This window comes from Plectropomus leopardus, chromosome 9 (assembly GCF_026936395.1).
Source record: "Plectropomus leopardus strain MGB_pleo_1.0 chromosome 9, ASM2693639v1, whole genome shotgun sequence".
Lineage (NCBI taxonomy): Eukaryota > Metazoa > Chordata > Actinopteri > Perciformes > Serranidae > Plectropomus > Plectropomus leopardus.
The window spans coordinates 24,385,645-24,407,175 of record NC_142184.1 but is presented as its reverse complement, the minus strand read 5'-3'; the positions used below and the strand labels follow the sequence as shown (position 1 = coordinate 24,407,175).

The 21,531-nt window shown below is 39.9% G+C and overlaps 1 protein-coding gene across 5 annotated transcripts in view; it reads right to left on the bottom strand.

The window, feature by feature from the left end:
- Nucleotides 1–21,531, bottom strand: part of kazna (kazrin, periplakin interacting protein a) — a 226,487-nt gene that overhangs the window by 154,194 nt on the left and 50,762 nt on the right. For all 5 annotated transcript variants that reach the window (XM_042491182.2, XM_042491186.2, XM_042491183.2 and 2 more), the window contains exon 3: nt 5,155–5,341. In XM_042491182.2, coding sequence (XP_042347116.2) covers nt 5,155–5,341 — 187 coding nt within the window. The remainder of the gene's footprint in view (nt 1–5,154; nt 5,342–21,531) is intronic.

Here is a 21,531-nt window from a genome sequence, read left to right as displayed (position 1 = left end):
ATCAAATACAATGCTTTTCATTGTATGCAATATTCATTTTTTGCACAAAAGAGGAAAAAGCATGTTGGCTGATTGTGATAGTTCATTTTAAAGCTGATATTGGCTGATTCTGATGACATGCTAATATCATCATGCATCCTCAATTTAACATCAGAATGCTGATGCAGTGTTCTTGTTATTTTATTTCCTTTAATTAAAAGTCACCATTTATGCAGATAATACAGTCTCATGCAGTCTCTTGCATTTTTTTCTGGGAGATGACATCCAGATCTTTGGTTTCAAAATCCTCCCTATTTTTGTGGTTTCAGTGTTAGTAGGTATGTACATGAGCCAGTCTACAGTTAGCATGAAATAACAAAGTTTACGTAGTAGTTGATACTGAGAATGGATGTTGTTTATGTAAAGAGCACTGGCTGGTTGCGTCAGCATTAATGCACAACAATGTGTCGTGGGATTGTAATGGTCATTAACACAGACGCTACTGTAGCTAGCAATAAAATGTTAGTCTGTGAATGCTACTGCAGCATGATAAACTCACTCCTAATTTAAAAGAATGGGAACATGAACATTTGATTTGTATCTACTATATGGTTACATGCATTTTAATGTATAATGAGCAGGACTTTAAAGCACTGATTAAACTGCCGATCACGTCATGACAACTGAGCCCTCTCCATGACAACAGAGTAAATTTCATCTGCGGATAAACACTGGGAGGTGCAGCAACAAGCTCTGGAAATGCCTCTGAGTGGAGCTTGTCAAACTGCTGATAACTGTGTTTAAGATATGTCCAAGTCTGCCTGTTTAAATCAGACACAGCTTGGTAACATTCAGTTTAAAATCATGTTAACATGTAAAACACACAAGTACGATATTTTTGGATTCCATTCATTTAATACATTTCTTATTTCTTAAGCCAAACGTGTTAAGTCATAATTCTGCTCCAGCAGCATGTGGTTTATCGTAGCTAAAGGCCTTCCTCTATCACATGCATACTGGGGATGTCACTATCTCCCACTATCCTGTTGATTTGCACTGCATACACTGAGAGACTGTGTAGAATACCAAGATAAACCCAACCAGTTTGATGTGCACAACAGCACAGACGGGTGCTCTGTATCGGTTGTGCCAGATATAATCAAGGTAACCACAGTGGATCTAGTGTGCGTAATCGTGGTTTGACTGTGTGAGTGGCACATAAACTGGAGACTGCAAAGAGAGGAGTTTTTCCTACCTGTACGCACCTTTATAAAATAGGCTGCAAGAAGCATTTCATTCTAAATCTGATGCAATTTGAATAAAACGCTTTGTGTCCACTACCACCATTACTGAAAACCTTATAAAAGTAAATTGAAAGACACCTCAAAAATACCCCTAGCTAAAGAAATACATGGCCTATATGTGACTGAATGAGCGCCTGAATGGGCTTCTCATTCACTCTTCCAATTTCCGGAGGGGAGCTCGACGTGACATTCTCTCCCATACACAAAGAGAAAATGAGAACGGTGAGAAATGGGGCCACAGGCAGAAGTTTTGAGCCAGTTTTATGGCTGCTCAGCATTTCTCTATATAAGCAGCCCCATGTCGCCAAAGCAAAGTTAAATGTAGTCCATTAAAGTCCAGGGGGATGCTCATGAACTACCACATGAGGATACTGGTGAGCTCAGAGAATAAAGACAAGATGCAAAATATTTGTGTGAGGGATAGTGTAGGCTGAATATTATGTCTTTTAGAAACAGCTGTAAGCATATATCTCTCCACAGACCACCGCAGCAAGACAATAGACGAAGCAGTCCCATATATTCCCAACGTTTGCACTTGCTGGGATGAATGTAACATGCAAATACAAACCCCAAGGCAGTAGAAATGCAATTAAGGTAAGCCAGCCTGCTAGCAAGGTTAGTGCTGCTGGTAGTGAAGTGCCAGGTAGCACCCCCCAGCACATCTTCCCTCAGGACTCCCACTCTGCTGGTTGTGCAATGAACCAGCAACCCTTAGCACACACCTCCCTTCCCAACACAGCCACTGGTGATAAATTACCTAATCCCCCTATCCCCAGCCGTTTCTATTATACACCCTGGGCTTGTATAGAACAGCTAGGAGGAGAGAAAGGGGGGCTGAGAACAGACAGTGAGTGGTGGTTGTGAAGTAAAAAAAAAAAAAAAAGGGACTTATTGACAATGACACAATGATAGTGGGAAGATATACAGGCCAAACAAAGGCAGACATCAGCAACCATAACCTTCTGTTTCAAAAGGACCTGAGCTTGTGTCATTTGTGATGATGAAAAAAGTGGCACTCAGAGCCACTTAGCACTGTATCTCTAGACAATTATGTCTGACAAAATCCATTTTGCAAAAGAGATCTACAGGTAGATGTCAGTTTCTTAATGTGCATCATTTCAGAAACATTTTAATAACAGTCCAGAAAGTCTGTTGCTATAGTCTCTTAATGTGGTCCTTATGCGAGTTTTATTAATTTTCACCACATCTGAATGACATCCACGTAGGTATGGGGCGATATGAAAATTCTTTGTCATGATTATCCTAGCCAAAATAATTGCAATTCATGATATTATCCTGGTAATCACCAAATTGTGGTTAAAACCATTAAAAATGGCACTAAAACATATTAGAATTTCTTAACCTTACATTCAATACATAAATATTTTTATTGCATCACAAAGAAGACACACATCTTTTTAAAGTGAACATCCTTTTTAGTGAACTGGTTTTGCAGAGTCTGTTGTGGCTGTACTCTGCTTGGATTTGGCCGTTTAATGGGAATATTTTCGACTATTCAATCCTTTTTTTCCCATATAGTAACAGTTTGAACTAGAATCTGCTGAATGTACAGGTTTACAGTTACGTTCACTTAACATAGTAAAAAAGCAAAGCCAGCTAATACGTGCTGACTACATTAACGATTGATCACGATCATGAACAATTTTTTTTGCAGACACTAGAAATCAAACAACAGAGACTACAGTATGGCTGCCCCCTGAGAGTCAGAAATTCTAATCATAAGTCGACTGGAATTCCTTCAGGTTAAGCAGTTGTAGTTTTTATTGTTTTGTTGTTATTTTTTCTGTCAGTGTGCAGTGTGCTTTTGGGGAAGTTTTGTTCCCCAGATATGGCTGCAGAATGAGCAATCTTCGCTTTCACGCTGCTCTTCAGTACAGGCAGCTGCGTACACGGTGGCAGCTTCCCGCAGAAGGAGAGGCTTTGCCTGGTCAGGCTCTAAGATAATATTATCTTCTGCCTTCTGCTTCGTGAATTTACAGCCCACAGCAACTTAATAAATCACTGTCATCCTGAATGTCCTGCTGAACCCCAAACCTTCCAACTCTATGTGTAAAAAAGGAACAAATAGTTAAATATTCACATTGAACAGCGACATATGGTTCAACTGACATAATTCTGAGTTGGGTACAGCCCTAGATTATAATATGAGCTGTAAATTCACCACTTTTAAGATAAAGGCAGAAAAAAGGATAACGTTATCTTGGAGCCTGACCGGGCAAAGCCTTTTCTTCCAGCTACCTCTGTCTCTATCAGACTCATCCTCAGTCTGGGTCTGCAGCTGCCTGTACCAGAAAGAAGCATGAAAGAGAGGAGCACTCACTCTGCAGCTAAATCCAGGGACAGAAACTTCCCAGAACATGTTTGGGGACTGCAGGACACTATATTCTTTATTGTTTCAATAATGGACATTCACCATGATCAACTTACTGTGAGGGATTTTAAAACCACAATCCGCAATAAAATTTCATATCGCCCCATCCGTTATTCTACTATGGAACATGCACACCTCAGGCATCATTTCAGCTGAGCAGAGAAGCAGTTACAAGGGACAATGACATCAGTGCTCAAACCCTCCCAGAGGAATGTTTGTCGTCACTCACACTGGCACACACACTGCTATGGAAACAGCAGGAGTGTGAGCATGCATCAGGGTTAAAGGGATACCGCAAGGCACACACATACACACACAGAAACACACACACAAACAGAAAGAGATAGCTGAAAAACAAAGCGACAGGGGCAGTCCATTGAAAACAATGCTGACACATGACCAAACTGTTCGTGACCAGCTGTGTAAGGTAACCTACGTTCACATTTTCCTCTTTGAAAAAAAAAAACATTACAGAGGTCAACTGAGGACTAAATGGCTCTTTGTCATTGTAAAAGGAAAGTTAGTCAGCACGTTATTCCATTTGAATGTGAGAGAGGAAATACAGCGGACCTTTTACGGAGCTTGATCTCGGAAGTATCTCAGATATATATATGTGGTTTCAGTGCCAAGGGCTCCCAAAGCCAAGATGGAACGTATTCTATCTACAGTTCACTGTACCAGCTGACTGCTATGGAAACGGCGAGAGTGTGACAGTATGTGTGTGCCAAAAGTTGAAAGGACATGACAATCCATGGCCACACATATCCAAACATGCTAATGCCACCATCCATGCTTATGCATGTACACAGACGCAAAAACACACATCTGTTACCTATCTGTGTGTCAAACTGTGTGAAAAAGTTGGAAAAGGGCAAACAGAGCAGCTGCAGCACACACACACACTCACACACACTCACACACACACACACACAGGGGACAGCATTCTACAGACTGGGCAGCCATTCAAGCAGCTCTCGGTAACAGTAACCCACAGCAACCCTAAAACCAGCCCCCTTTTCCCTTCCTCCTCAAGAGACACAGATCCATTGCCCAGTTAAGGGAGCACCAAATGAACTTGCAGACAGAGTGCCCAAGAGTGAAAAGAGGTTGTAACTTTACCCACTCTGCCTCTACTAAAGTGCAGCACTACCCCCCTCTTCAAGGTTCAGGAGGTTAATTATTCAACATGAGAGGGGATTTGTGGGTGAACCAAGAGTGGACACAAGCCAGGAGAAACCCCTCACCTCTTTTGTTCAACTCATTTACTCACTTGCTGACTTTTAATCATGCACTTATTCCCATGGATAGCTGCATGAGGGGAAGCTTTTTCAACTCACTCTTGCACATCATCCATTACATGAAACACACGTGCGCACATAGCAACATTACACACAGCTGCACCAGAGCGTACTCATCCCTCTCCACATGTTCGCAGCACACAGTTAGTCTCAGTCCACTCTCTCTGAGTCGCTCACTTACCGTTGTGGTTGTGCTGCAGAGTCTCAAGCATGCTGGCTGACTCGGTTGCCCCCAGCTCGGCCAGTCTGCGGCTGGTTGCGCTTAGCTCTGAGCGCAGGTTGGTCACCTCCTGGCTGGCGGACTGAATGGCCCCATCAATGCGCTGGGCCAGCTGCTTGTTGTCATCCATCATTTTCAGGATTTTTGCCTGAGGAGGAGAGGGGAATCCAGACAAGGTGTCATGCTGACAAGTTGTACATCTCCTGTGAAGGAAGGTGTCCCCAAATAAATCCTTCCTCTTTCTCCTTTTCTGTCTGTTCTCGCTCCCTTTTTATGAGAAAGCCAAGTTAAATCCTCAAAGCAGTTTGTCCTTTCCCTTAAAGAGAGGTATCCAGCTCAGGGGAAACGTGTATCTGCTGGAAGGAGTGTACGCTGTGGAGATGGTGTCTATGTGTGGAGTGAGTGTGTCAGTGTACGAGCATGCCTGTGTGTATTTGTGTGTGTTTGTATGTGTGTATCTAAGAGTTCCGTAACAGCATGCGAGTGTGTGTGTGCATGTGTGCGTCTGTATGTGTGTTAGAGAGCCAGCACTGCCCCTGTGAAATGTGCTCCCTGCAGCTGACTGTTGAAAGGACACAGAGCATTGAGAGATGACAAGCACCTTTTTAAATGGACTGTACCATTTGTAGAGAAAGTCGAGGGGGAGGACTGAGCTAGACCATATAAGCACATGGAAGTCAGAGGTCCTCAGCACAGCTGTCTTTGGGAGATAATGCTGTAAGGTTTCGGGCTTGTGTGTTTCCCTGAGCTGAAACACAAGACATTTCACTAAGCCTATGAAAAACTGACTTTCAGCGAAACACTGCAGCTTTTCCTCTCTCTCTGTCTGTGTGTACTGCATGCACCTCCCTCTGTGGACTCATGGACAAAGGGAAGGAAATCATTAGTTTGACAAAGAAGCAGTTGTGGGGAGAAAACAATAACAGTTATGCAAACAAAGCTTTCATCACAGTGTCACTGCGAGGTATTCCTCCTACAAAGAAATGCATTTTTAAAGCTTTGCTGTAATTTTTGAGAAGTTAAACTATCTTACTTTTCTGACTAAAGCTAAGAAAAGTATACATATTTTGTGCATGTATTTAAGTGCTCAAAGCTGGAATCTGGCAGTGATACCATTTACAATAAAATATTACATATTGAGGTTCATACAGCCCAATAATGTTTAAGTGATTAGTTGATTAATTGGGTTAGTCGATCTACAGAAAACCAAAAAGTTTTACTTGTTCCAAAGTCAAATGTGGGAATTAACTGATTTTATTGGTTTTATGTAATTGGAAATTAAGCATCTTCATGTTTTGCGCAGTCAAAACAAGTGATTTAAAGATATCATTGTGGGTGTGTCCTTCGAACACAGACTGGCCAATCATAGCAGAGCATCTGCCGGCCCTGACAAGGGTCCGACAACTACACCGCTCTGCTCCACAGACTCTCATGCAGTCATTTCAGATCTCCTTTATTTTCAGGCAAGTTTTGTGGATTTTGAACTAAACATTGTGCCTGTCATGTAATTATGATACTCGTTTCCCAAAGATGTTGGTAGGAGATACACATTTCTTCCCCATTCAAAAACTAAAATTAAACCCTGATAAGTGTAAACAGCTGTGTGTCATTGCAGTGTGTGCAAATGAATGGTGTTTGGCTTCCCCTGGAGTTCCCACCAGTCCGCCAGCCCCCAGACCTTCACGGGTGGACTGGTGGAAGCCAGCAGCAAATATTGTTCATTTGCGTGCACTGCGATGACACACACCTGGTAGAAAATTGACATTTCTGTTCATTCTCAGTCTTTTTTGTTTTCCCAAAAATGTGATAATTCTTCTTCAGGGAATGAAGTTAGTGACATTGTTGCCCTCTCAGCTAGCTCCGACGTCTTGACGGACCATCACAAAGGGGTGGGGCCTAGTGAAGGGTTAACTGTGATGGACATTTTTAACTACTTTCTGACATTTTCTAAACTTCGATTCATCGACAAAATTGTCAAATGCTTAATAGATGTTGTTGCAGCCCAAAATATAATCACCAAACTAATATGATTCTCACTAATATACTAGGAACATTTCTTAACTTTGAAATTTAGCGAGAGAATGGAAAAACACGATAATGTGCTTATTCACAATAGATATTGGAACAGGGAGAATGTAACTCACCCAATTTTTTCTAACTGGACTTTTCTAGTCAGGCTGTTGAATCAAACCATTTCTCTGAACTTACAGATGACTGCCCAACCTCACAGGGTCTGCTCAATAATGCAGCACAAATGCATCTTTAAGTATATATATCCGATCTAAGCCTTGTTTAGTTGTGCTCTCCATTTTTCCCTCTTTCCCCTCACAGAAAGAAGTGAGGCTACATACACAGGCCAGAAACAGACATACTAACTGCCACCTGTTTGCAGATACGGCTAATCACTTACAGTGAATTAAACATTAAGGCGTCTTTCTCTCTATTTGCAGTACCACAGAGGGGTACTGTTGAAATGTTTGGCAGTCAGGGTGTAAAAACTGTTGCTTTTATCGTAGTTGAAGCAATGCAGGACAATGATGTTCCAAATGTCAAATATAACCGGGGAAACAAATAAAAGACAGATGGATACTAGAAGCTCATAGGATAGAAAAGCCTCATGATGAATCCAAAGTAGCTCAATACTGAGACTGCAGAGCTGACAGAGAATTACTTGCTTGTCAATAGGCATCGGATACGAACAGGGCTTAGAGAGGATTAAACTGCCATTTTTTGTGACTATAAATGTATCCGTATTTGATTCATTTGAAATGCTGGATATGATGCATCATCTTCATAATTTTGTACTAGTACGCAATATTGAGTGAAAAGGCAATATGTTCCCTACAATCTTTCTACATCTACACACTAGCGTCTAGTGTACTTACAACAATATTGGTTACATCACATCACAGATTTCTGCATTTATTTATCCTGGGCATTGGTTTTCATTAAGACTTCACAAGAGCTAGCTGAAAGTTCACACACATTAAATATAAAGAAATCCACCTTAAAATGCTGCCGGCAGTCTGCCCCAGTGGATTGAATTATTTTTTTCTCAGTCCACAGCTGCTTCTAAAGGATGCAAACAGCCTTTCATTTTATAGTTTTAGTTTACTAATATATGAAAAACTTGTCACGATATGAACAGTGGTTAAACCAGCCACAGCTCAGTCCTGAGCACAGTGTTGATTCTCTATTGACCAATCAGAGAACTGCAGCGTTTCTAGCTCCACCATTTAGTTCTGAATCTGTGTGATAGGTACCTAAGTAGAGGGGTGACCAACAATGGGAACGGTTCCAAAAGTACGAAAGGTACCACCCTCAACTTTTCACGATGGAAATGTAAAAAAAAATGCATACTGAACCAAACTGAACCGTGCAAACCTGCTGCTGGAAATGTACCACAAGTAAACAGTTTTCAACAAGACAACCCCCAAAACTTGAAATTCGTCCCCACCACAAACCACAGTGATTAACTGCCTGATTTGCAGAGCATGGGGTAGCTGATTTTGTTCTCATGATCTCAGTATCCAATCTCACAGCCCAGGAGAGACAATCTGACAGTATAGACTCTAATTGTTGGTTGTAAAAATAAGCACTTATAATTAACTACTCTGTATAGCTGTCTTTGAGCTCCAGGGCTGAAGAAACTGCCCCAGTTCCCACCCAACACCCTGACTCAATCCTGCAATTCTCAGCTATAATCTGACATTGGCTGTCAAAGCATGCCCACTCACTCGACAGTACAGCTGTGTTGTTATTGTTTCCCAGGGTTATGTGAAGTTAGACCTCAACCTCATCCTGCATGAGGTAAGCACAGATCGGCCACCACACTGCACAAGCTCGGCCAGCGAGCAACTGCTGTGTATGTTGCCGTTGCCTCAGGCACTCTGTGAATGTGTGTGTGGGCTTAATATTGAAGTCCACACTGTTGTCTCAAATAAAACCTAACTGACCGTCCGCTAGCAAGCAAGCAAGGGGATAGGGAACAAAACACACACTCACACACAACACACAACACACACACACACGCATGCGCGCACACACACACACACTCACACATTCATCCATCTGCCCAGACACAAGTCACCCCTCCCACTCAGTAAATGAACATCATGTTGTTATTTATAGACGACCCTGCTGCTGCATATGATACATTAGTCACAGGGGAGAGCAGGCACAAACACACACATACTGTACACCCATTTACACACTTACATACACTTGGGGACTAATAATACCAAAGTCACTTGGTGTTCATTAATGAAATTCTTCTCTTGTCAGGTGTTATAAAAGTCTAGTGGACCCATCCGGGTAATTAAGACTTGGTGGTATCTAATAGTATAAGTGGATTTGTTTTTATCTATCTAATTATATCCGTACCCCACCGTTACACTATTTGTCTTTTCTCAGGAGTACAAATCCTGTCAGTAAACCTGCATATACTATATGTTGGTATACATATTTGTCAAAAGCCCCTCAAACCATTTTTTAGCTGCGTAATTGTCAGCAGAGCAATGCAGAGACAACAGCATGGCAGGCTGTAAACATTACAGACTTGTCTCAAAATGACCTTACCACAAAACTGACTACAGCAGAGGAGAGAGAAGAATGGAGACAGACAGCAGCGTGACGCCAGACAGCGTGAGGCAGGGCAGTGCGTTTCAAGTCTGTTGGCTGCTCCGGCGCTCTCAGCTTCGCTGATGACTGTCAGTGAAGTTGGCTAAACTACTTTTGAACCAGACGCTAGTGAAACCTCCTCCATTGCCGTCTAGTGTGATTGACCTATCGGCTGACGGTGCTGCCAGCAGCTCTGCAGGAGAGAGGCTTTGTGCTGCCCTCAGAATTCATGACTGAACTATGAACAGGATGAAATCTGATGTGTTCCAGTTGGTTGGTCGATCGGTTGGATGATATATGCTCTTGTCCAACTAAATTCTCATTGGTTGGATTATTGGTGGTGTTACTTCAATATGGCCGCGTGTCCAACAAAGTGTTCCTTTTCCCATTTGAACAACAGGTGTTGCTGTTGAGCATCTGTATTTATCCTCTGTAACGGATGGTCTTGGTGTTTTTTTTTCCCGCCCCTTCTCCACCGTGATTGGATGGCTGGAGAAAGTGACGGCCGCAGCATTTTACCCAAAGTAAAACATTTTTCAACTCTCATTTTTAATCGGAGAACTGAAAAAAACTTTCAGTGTCAGATTTATCACTTTGGATTTAATTTTTAAAATCTTCAATAAAACTGCAGTTCAACGCTGGATAGCGAAGCTATGAAGGGGCTCTTGCTGTAGCGGCAGGATGACTCACGATAGCTTCTGGCCGAAAAAGAAAAGTCTCTCTTGCACACTGCGATACAGAGATTCTTTTTTTTTCAAAAGATATTTTTTGGGGATGTTGTCTTTATTGGATAGGACAGGGACAGTGTGAAAGGGGGAGAAAGAGGGGATGACATCCAGCAAAGGGGCAAGGCCAGACTTGAACCCGTGGTCACTGCACGGACACAGCCTTTGTAAATGCGGCACCCACTCTACCAGGTGGGATACTGGGCACATCAATACAGATATATTTCACATTAGTAACATTATGCTGTATATGACACCTTCAACCTCAGAGGTAGCATCTTAAGTGTCCAGTATGCCAGATTTTTCATCAGTTAATGTTCAGATAAGATAATCAGATAATGTTACACTGGAGATCACATTTCTTTGTCACTTGAGGGGTTCCACTTGCTTGAACACAGAGTTTACTTGCTCTGTGGAAGTGTTTATGTCAAGCCCTGAGATAGAAAAAAAACACGTCGAACACACACAACACTAACAGGTAGAGTGCACTCAGTGCACTGTGGTGATTTAGTTAATCTAGAGATGACATGCAGATTTTTTTCCCCTATTGGGCAATCAGTTGGTTAAAGGGTAGGCAGAATTTCAACTGACCAAGATTTTCTTTGGTTAAACACAGCCATAGTTGAAAATATCAGAAAAATATCTGTAAGAGCCAAACTCCATGTGACTTAGAGTTTTTCCTAAAAAAAAAAAAAGTCCACATTTATCCTGATACTTCATTTATTCCTGCCACGTTTATCCTGAAACATAAACTGTATGCACTATCTGTGTGTGCTACGCCACTCACATTCAGTTTTTCATGGTCCATACTGTGGTTAAAACTTTTCCTAAGTTGTATGAGTTTTTTTTTCTTTTTCTGGTCAAACTGCAAAGAGAACCAGGGCTTCTTTTGGGAGGAAGAGATCATGGAAGCCAGACAATGGTAAGAAGCAGGACCAAATATGATTTCAGTTCCTTTTAGTTTAACTAACCACAGAGAACTTGTGCACCTATCTCCACCAGTCTCCATACCAACTAAAACCAGATTAAAAAGCAGAATAGAGTATCTCTGCAGACCACCCTTGGTTATTTGTCATTATTGGCTTTACTCAGAAAGCCATATGAAGAAACAGCTAAACAATGAACAACATGGTCATAGGAAGGTTTTGGTTCAGATTTATATCCTTCGTTCCAACAACTCAACTTCTAAAAGTGTTGAGGCCTACTGGTTTATTGATTGTTAAGATCCACACATTGTAAACGTGATGTTGTAAAATTGATTCATGTCTGTGTGTACATCCCATAAATGACCCATCACTCAGTTCTCCCCCTTGGGGTTTTGAATGTGTCTGCTGGTCAGTGGAGTGAATCAGGACCCACCGTCTGGCTGAGGATCAGTAATTAGTGGGTGTGCTGGGGGTTGGATTAGCATATGAATAGAGACAGTGGGGAGTGGGATCACTGCTCTGTGACCATTCTTCAGTGTGGCAGGCCTTTTGCAGCCATCGGTTTCAACGAAAGTCATGTAAAAAAGTTGCAGCACTGAGGTCTGTATACACAAGTTTTAAAGCCTCGCTGATTTAATTTTTTACTTACTGGGGCGGAATTTTGTTGCTAAGCAATAACAGTCAAGACTCACAAGTACAGCAACAAAATTCAGCTGTGGTGGTTAAAAAAAAATACAGAAAATGTGTACATACATATTTTACTGTTATAACTTCTGTCAGTGTTTGTTTATCTGATGATTTTAGGTCAAGGCTTCATTCTTGTGTTCTCATCCAAAAGCATAATGTTACAAAAAAAAAACACCCCTTGAAAATACTAAGCAATTGTAACTGCCTCAAAAACGAGTCACTAGCTCATTGAACTCTTTAAGGCAGGAATTTCACAACATTATGCCACCTTGCCGTTCTGTAGAAAAGGTACAATCTCAAAGTGGCCGGGGCAGAGCTGTCTCGCCTTTCAGGTGACATCAGAGGTAGTAACAATGCCGAAACAATGTCTCATGGCGATGGGATCATGGGTGGCATGGACAGGACATTTTGATGGCTTGTTATGCTTGTGATCCACCGCAGAAGATTAAAAAAGTAGCTGGCAGCAGTCAGCAGTTGAAAATGTCCGTAATTATGGAAAACAATGAGGTCCAGGAGCTCCTCACCCTCAACACACAGGACAAGATCAGCCATGTGACAAAAGCTAAATGATTGGAAAGCACTGATGGCGCTTTTGTTATATGTGACACTACAGGCAGACGCTGTTGTATTACATGTCTCACCTGCTTTTGCTTTCACAATGCTGGCATGCTGTCTAAAGTCACACTGGAGTAGAGGATGACGCCGTTGTTTGACTCTGTGTAAAAATGCAAAGGTGGTGTAAAGAAGGGACTTCGTAGCAGCCTTATAGCTCGGTCTTTGTGTTAAAAGGGCTGTTGTGTTAACTAACAACAATCACGCAATAACCAGTTGAATAATTATTTTTTTTGCATTTGGCAACAGTATTTGTGTAATTTTTTAACGATTTTATTTAGTTGTTAATAATTATATTTTATACTGAATCTGAATCTCACTATTAGTTACTGTTGTTGTCTACAAAGAGTGAAAGTGAGAGATAATTTTTGTTCAGTTTTTTTATGTTGAGATAGCCTACAAATAAAACACTTATTTTGCTGAAACTGTATGTTCATCAAATTAATAACAAATAAATATTCTTTTTGTCAAAAGTATTTTTATTGCACGATTACCTTAAAATATCGTGATATTATAGCTTTCATAGGACAGTGATGCTACACACCATCATCTTACAGAATATGATTCATTATTTAAAGAATATCAGGTAGTTAAACACTGAAATACAGAAACACTGAAAACTATACTATGACAATATCAGATCTGCCGAAAAACGCATAATAATGATATTCAAATATATTCGTTATATCCCCCGGCTTTAAGATAAGTTGTAGTTAAGTGTATGATTGAAAGGCTAAAAAAGTGGGGTTATTGACAGAAAATTATTTTTACTGAAGCTTGCAGTGGTTTGTGCGCAGAGGTATTTTTATAAATGTCTAAAGTTTAAAGTAGACACGTCTAGAATGGGCATTTTTTCTGTGCTTTATCATAAAATTGCTAAAAGATTCAGTAAGACAGCCATCGACTGAGATAAGTTACATAGTTTTCCCTCCTTAGATAAGCTTTATTAATTAATCACTGCATGGTCCCAAAGGAAACTTTTATGAGACGAGCATGCAGGAGACACACAGAAATACTAATCCGCCTGTGTGTGTTCAATCACACTCTTCTGTCAGTCTGTTAGCAATGAAAAAAATTAACAAGCATCATTCATATAGAAAGAAAGTTTTATTACAATTCAAATATGAAACTCATCTAAATCTTTTTTTATTTTAAATCCCTAGAAAGGAGAAGTAATTATTGTATATTTATAATGCTTTCTACTTGCAGCAGTCAGGGTCACTGCTGTGCAGATAGTCTTAATGCATTGTAAAGATACCCACACCACAACCTGTATTTAGTGATTCAGACTAAGCCTCTGCAATGCAGAACTTATGGGCTGCACCAAAATCACCTGCTCATTGATAGCATCTGGAAAGGCCAGCCAATGAGGTGGAAAAGGTGCTTTAATGCGGGCCGTGCTCGTGTGAATACTTTGGTTGCTTTTTTCTTTTTTTTTCCAAGCAAAAGGAAATGGTTTAATGTCCCCAGAGGAGTAAGGAAATAGGGTTTTTGTAGCTGAATGCGATCTTGATCTTTTATCGAGATCATCTTATCTTAGGGGAGAATGGGTCTTGGCAAAAAAAAAAAAAAAAAAGAAAAAAGCTTTCTCTGCAAAGTCAGAACACACAGTGCACACAAATAACAAGCACAGTTGTGGCAGGCGGGACACTGAGGAAAAGAGATAGAGATACTGCAAGAAGAGAGATGTTGCCATAACATATACCAGGTCTGTGTCATTTATGCCCACTGTTGTGCAGAAAGTCTTACATCTTGTCACTTGTGGGTAGAGACTGCAGACAGCACCCAAAGGAGAGAAACCCAACATGCCCTCAGGCTCCTTCCACAAATAGAGAGCTTACATTGGGGCAACAGATCCTGCGTGACAGCATCAGAAAGATCAGAAACGATTGTGTTCTCCCTCATATGAGTCACTACAAACAGCCCAGTATCTCTAAGGAAATGTTCACCAAAGTTTTTGTTATTGAAGATCTCGTCCAAGCAAGGAACTATTAAGACATTTTTTTCCATTTCCTCTTTCTGGGTTACGACTTTATGGATCCATTTCAATTGTGTATAATTGACGAGATTACTTTTCTGGATTTAAAGTTAAGCTCACAGCTGTCATTCACTGTATGTATTGACTGTTTATAGTTATATAAAATAAAGCAACTCTGTTTTGTGACATGAGAACACTAACAGAGCTATGCTTATGCATTACTGTAATTTGGCAACTGCTTAAAGGTCATCGAAAAGTATAGATATTTGAAAGATGTAAGATGTTTTAAATAAGACATTTCATGGAGGTATACAACAGCAAATAACTAGGGATACATGATTTGGGTTTTTTTGCTGATATCTTATATGCTGATGTGTAACAACACATTTGGCCGATATATATATCCAGTTTTTTCACCACATAATTTTTAGAGATCATCAAGTATCTTTTGTAGTGGAATGAACATCATAGCATACCATTATCGTGATGGACGCATGATGGAGACATAACATACAATGCTTTTCAATTAGGCGATGTACATAATGCGTTTTTTAAATTGCATTAATCCCGGGCTGAAATTCTCGTCTTTAGTCTGTACCAGGCTGTTTCAAAATGATACTGTTATCATGTGAAACAAGAAGACATGAGGAGTCTAGAGGTAACATTAATGTCATGCTTACTTTTCAGGAGTAATAAATAATGCTCCAAAGTTCAGCTAAATTTTGGCGATGGAAAAACAGCATGCCATTTCACAGGATTTGCTGTCATTTGATTCCTGATCAAGAAAATCTAGTAGAAATTGCTTTACCTTGTCAATGCGGACTTCGTAACTAGTTTGAAATCAAAATAATGGCATTGAAAACGTTATTAAAAAGTACGACAAATTGCTATTAACTATTGAAATTCTGTGATTAATCGCATTTTTTAAAAGTAAACATTTGTCAGCCCTGTTTTCAATGTATGTATTATTTATTCATTGTGCAAAAAAAACCCCAACATTTTAACTTGATTTTTTGTCCAAGTCTAATTGTCAATAATAATAATAATAATAACAATAACAATAACAATAATACTGGTCTGTAATATCGGCAGAAATCAGCATTCTGGCCGATTCTGATATTTTATTTTAATTAAAGCCAATATCTGCTGATACCACCAATATCTACTGATGATGTGTCAATATTATCATGCAACCCTAGAGATAACAGTTCAGGGATCAAAATCAGTAAACACTTGAGTTAGCCTGGTGACCAAACATTGACAAAGAGTTTTGTAACCACAGGCTTTACTCTTACAAAACACAACTCAGATGACTCATGATGCAAAGTGATGACCTTCTGCTTTTTAAGTTTATTAAAACTACTTTTCCCTACCAATAAAGGAGTGCACTATCTCAGTTATGCATAAATGATCATTTCTGCAATGAGGGAGCGGAGGAGTAACTGAGTGACACAGGACGAGTTATGAGCTCATTCCACTGGGATGGGTCAAACTAAGACAAAGAACAGACACAAGTCTTATAAAAACACAGAATTATGTTCAGTGCACTAATCTGTTTATTCTCAACCCTCCTCTTCCTTCACTGTTTAAAACTATCTGAAAATGGATAACACTGAGCAGCTGGAGGATTGGAGAGACAGACAGCTCTGTACAGGGGCAACTGTCTGCCTAACCCCCAAGGGATTAAATAGACAGTTGTATAACTAAAAGGTCATCAGTTTGACGCCAAGTGTTAGTCCAAACCAGCTGAATTCCCAAAGTGAAGGACATTCACTTCAGGTCCTTATCTCTAAAGATAAACAAAGTTAGGCACTGGTTGGTCAACAAAGAAGAGCATTAGCAGTTTAAGAGCCATATATCTGTCTCAGGAGTTGGAGGCCAAAGGACAGTGAATATTGGACAACAACAAATATATGCTGCTGTGGATCCGTTACTGCTGGATGTGTAAACAGGACATTGTTTGCAGGGTGCAGACTTGTATGATTAGAGCTTAAGTCAGACTGAAGACTTTAGACTCAACTCGGCAAAATCAAAAGAGACTTGCAATTCAACTTGGACTTTAACATCGTTAACTTGTAACTTTACTTGAATTTGAGCCCTTTGTCTTGAAAATAACTGATACAGTCCTCCAAGCCAAAAGAGTAAAAAGTATGCTATTTAAAAAGTGTGCCACAAATTCTTTTATTTCCTCAATCAACATGCATAACACTATTCATTCCCAGCAAGCCAACACTTAATTGACTTTTACTGATCACTCAGTTTGACCAATCCGACAACATCCTAAAACTTCTAGCTTAGTTTGTCATTTAAAATAGCACAAAAAAACAGTAAGTCTAAGCTAAAATTAACATAACTGGCAAGGTAATGCTTGGCTAAAATTAGCTTAACAGCTAAATAGCTTTAAGAAACTTTTGACAAATAAGTCCAAATTTAACAAAGCATTTATAACTTTTGTAAATTTAATATAATATTACTGTGTGTTTAAAATGGCATTACACTCATCTATGTTGTGCTTTCAGCTTGTTCTGCTGCCCCTGTGTAGCCTCAAAAATGTAGGTTTCATTCATATTTTACATGTTATCACTCAATCGATGAGTTGATTCTGAATCCTTTCAAATCTCTGTTTCTTTATCGAAAAAAACATTTTTGGTTGCATACAGACACCTTGCAAAGAACACTTTAGAAAGACAGTTGCCAAGTTACAATTTGGCAATTAAGTCAAACAAATTCAACAGTTTATGTTAATTATCTACAGCTGGTTTAGTCTTCAAAAACAATACTTGCCTTATAAATGGTTATATATTAAACAGACCTGCATTTGTATAGCGTTTTTCTCGTCATTTGACCACTGAATGCGCTTTCACACTTCGAGTCACATTCACCTCTTCATACATACATTCATTTACTCACTGGTGGCTGATGCTATCAAAGAAGGTGCCACCTGCTACTCAGTTTTTTAACCAATTATACACATTCACACACCAATGGATTTGGGGTTCATTATCTTGCCCAAGGACGCTTCAACACATTGACTGGAGGAGCTGGGACTCGAACCACCAACCTTCTAATTGAAGGACAATCTGCTCTACCATCTGAACAACAGCCGCCCCAATGTGCCCTTTTCCGGTAGAATTAAAAGTCGGGGTAAATAAGAGATTTGAAAATAATTTTGTTAGCCTCTGTGTTTAGCTAATCCAAATGCTAACCTGAAAACTGGATCAAAAAATGGCACCAGCTGTAAGAAACACTATTCAGCTCCCGAAAGTGACCTTAGACTGAGTTTTAAAAAGGTTTTTCAGTTAAAACTGCTTTATCATTCCATTCAATAAAAGGAAAAAAAGCTATGGATATATAATCACAGAATATCTAATTTTTCTGGGGTTTTTTTCCTTAGTTTTTACTCTACTTTTTTCCCTTTTCTAATCCCTCTTTATCTCTCTATCCTAAAGGCTGTCTGCACTTATAATCACTGAAGTGATACAAGTAATTCATGTCAGGCAGCAAATGGGCTCCCAGTGAATGGATATCAATGCCGCTGCTGTCCTTACTGCCGTCAGCACTGCGTGCACCGCTGGCTAAGAAATAAAATACACAGATGCACCCCGGTAAACACAGTTTGTTGACACACAGGGACAAGTTTTCCATTCTGTCTGACAAGGGTGGGGAGGTTAGAGGTGGGGAGTGTGCAACTGGAATATCCTGTATCCTCATCCCAACTCTCCCAGTTTCTCTAATCTCTTGTTCCATTCACGCTAAGCTCTTGCTCACATCCTCCTGCTTTTACATGGCCACTGTCAGCGTGACACAGATCCAGACAGCAGAGGCAAACAGATATTTTTTTGGGAACGTCACAACACCAAATGGACCCTGGCTCCACGGTTGAGGCTCAGGGCTAATCTCAGACACAAACAGGTTTGTGGGCTTTGATGGGAATTAAGATACACGCTCCTTTTGACAGATACAAGCAGGGAATAAAGATGTCAGGCAGGCAAAAAAGAAAAATGCTTTCATGTTGGTCTGAATCTGGTTGTGTGATATCATCGATTGCCTTCCACTGAAGGTGGTGAAGGTTGTTTTTGTATTACAGATGGAAGCGGATTTTGTGCCCGAGCCTAACCTTCAAAAATAAAACTCACTATAAAAGAGCTTTCAACTGATTATACAAGGTAGAGTATTCATCAAAATGACAGAGCAGGTGCTATGTTTACAAAGATAAAATGTATTTTTCATTGTACCAATGTAAGACATTACATATATAAATATTCACTAATATTAGTCCTGCCAAACTACCTTTATGCAAATCCATCAAAAAACAAAAAAAAATTCACTTTTTGCCAAGGACTTATAAAAGTGCTTCCTTCTGTGGGATGACACTGTTGGCGGACGTAGTTTGGTAAACAGAAAATAGTTCCAATAGTTTCAATAGTTGAAACTGCTCACAGTCAGGTTTGTAGACTGTCTTGAGTATCATAATTTCTAAAAATGAGACATTGCAGCGCGTTTCAAATGTTTTGCCATCTATTTCCATTATATTTAAGAGAAGGCAGACATCTCTACGGCCTTTATCTCCAAAACTCTGCAACTCACACCAAAACAATCTAGACTGATCAATAGTGCTACAGGCAAGAGGAACATTATGTATTTTTGATTTTGGGGTGAACAAAGTGTCCCTTTAAGCTCATATCAAACCTAAAATAAAGCAGTGACATTTCCTATAAGTTTCATGAATATGCAGGTTATCTGTTGAGAATTTCATTCGGTCATCATTTTTGTATGACACCTCCTGTGTGTAAGCCTGTAGTCTCCCGCAATCACAGCGCTGTGACAACCAATCACAACTGTCCTGTGTGGCGCCAGGTCCAGGATGCAATGATGGTACCTTTGCAAAACAGCGTTTTGGAGAACACAAGACAGGATTCACATGGCTAAAGTTGGTCTGACCAGTGAGCGATGCTTGGTATTTCGGTCAGCTGTTTCCAACATGACGGTCACAAACTTTGTCATTTACAGCTAAACAGTACACTAGAATATGTTTCTGACAACATCTGAAGAGAGAAACGGGCAATGCAGTAACAGAACCTTGATGTAAATATGATCAGCGCTGCTGAATTTCACAGTATGACTGCATTTCACAAGCAGCGACTGACATGACTGACAGCTGCATTAAAGACTCCTCAGCTCTTATTGGTTCTTTTCAGTGTGCTGCAGTCTGATTCTAGCAAATACCATTTGAAACAGTAGGTAGAGAGAGAAGGACACACTTTTTTCACAGACTACCCATCTCAAGTCCTTTTATCAGAATATAGGAACAATTTTAGCAAATATGAATTATTTTAATAAAAGTTACCAATTTAAGTAGATTTAAGTAAATAAACTAAGTATCTGATCAGACTCGGTATTAGGAGATATCCAATATGAAAGGACTCTGACGGGGATCGGAGCCACACAAACTCGATTTGGAAATCCCTACTTGATACAACTAAGGAAAGGACAATTCCTCTCTATAAAATAGTCTTTCAAACTAAACAATTTGGTGATATTAGAGGATTGCATTTTCTTTAAGCTCCCTAATGAACCTCATAAAATGCAGTATCAGAATAAAATTTCATTAGCATGATGAGTATGTTTTTACCACCTTTGTAAATGAAGATGACTGTACTTCACATTATACAAAAGCTGAAAAATGAGCGAGGCTTAGTTCTAATAAAGTCTCTTTTCACATCTACGCACCACTGTTTGCACAACAAGAACAAAAAAGGCTTTTCAACGACCAAATGCTAGAGACGGCTGAACAAAGATTCAAAATGCAGTTCACGACTGCCGTTAAAATGAGACCTAAACAATGTCATTGGCTGGTGGCCTGAAGAGCTCACAGATGGTCCATTTTTCCTGCTGAAAGGGAGTGTGTGGTTGTATGTCTGATGCTGTTAGTGTTCTGGGAGCTAAAATCCCTGCGTAGGTGTGTGCTATTTCACATAGTGTAGTTAATTGCGTGCGTGCATGTATATGCATGTAAGTCTGTCTTTGTGTTGAGAGCGGGTGAGAGAATAATTGTGTGTTCGAGGTTGAGGGGCAGCTCCTGTCTCTTCTGCTCAGTATTCAGCAGCCGTCGTCTCTGTGACGAGGATTGAGAGAAGCTCTGTTTAGGTGCTGTAGGGGGGTTGATACTGGCTGGCTTGATACATCCTTTCAAAAGCACTTTCCCTCAAAAGGCACAGCACATGGATGACAAGCTTTTCTACACTTCAACAACAAAGGTGGTGAAAAAATACCAAAAATATGTTCTTTTATTTGTAACAATATGAGAGGAAGAGATGTTATACAATAGAAAACCTCTTTTGAAGATGCAGTTTAGAGCCATCCAAATATAACCGTTTTTTAAAGGTAAACTGAAATTCATTGTAGCTAAAACTTTATGTATCTATTTTTTTTTTTGTCATTTGTTCTAATTTGTGTGCTTAATTGATCAGACAAGGGATGCACAATAACATCTGCATGTCATTTGTACTGACCAGTACTGGCATATCGTTTACTGGCAAAAAAAAAAAAAATCCAATATTGGGCATCTTTTGATCAGACATGTGATTACCAAAAAGAAGCAATCAAAATTTAATTTATTTTTCTTTAGTGACAGCATCCTCAACATTAGTTTTCTCCTTGGGCCATGAATTTTGGTACTGCAATTCAATCAGTGCAATCAGTGAGGAATGACGACAGTTTGTTATCATGAAACTTCCAGCAGTCTAACAGGCTTTTTAATCAGCTGGTGGGCCAAAGATATTACCCGTTG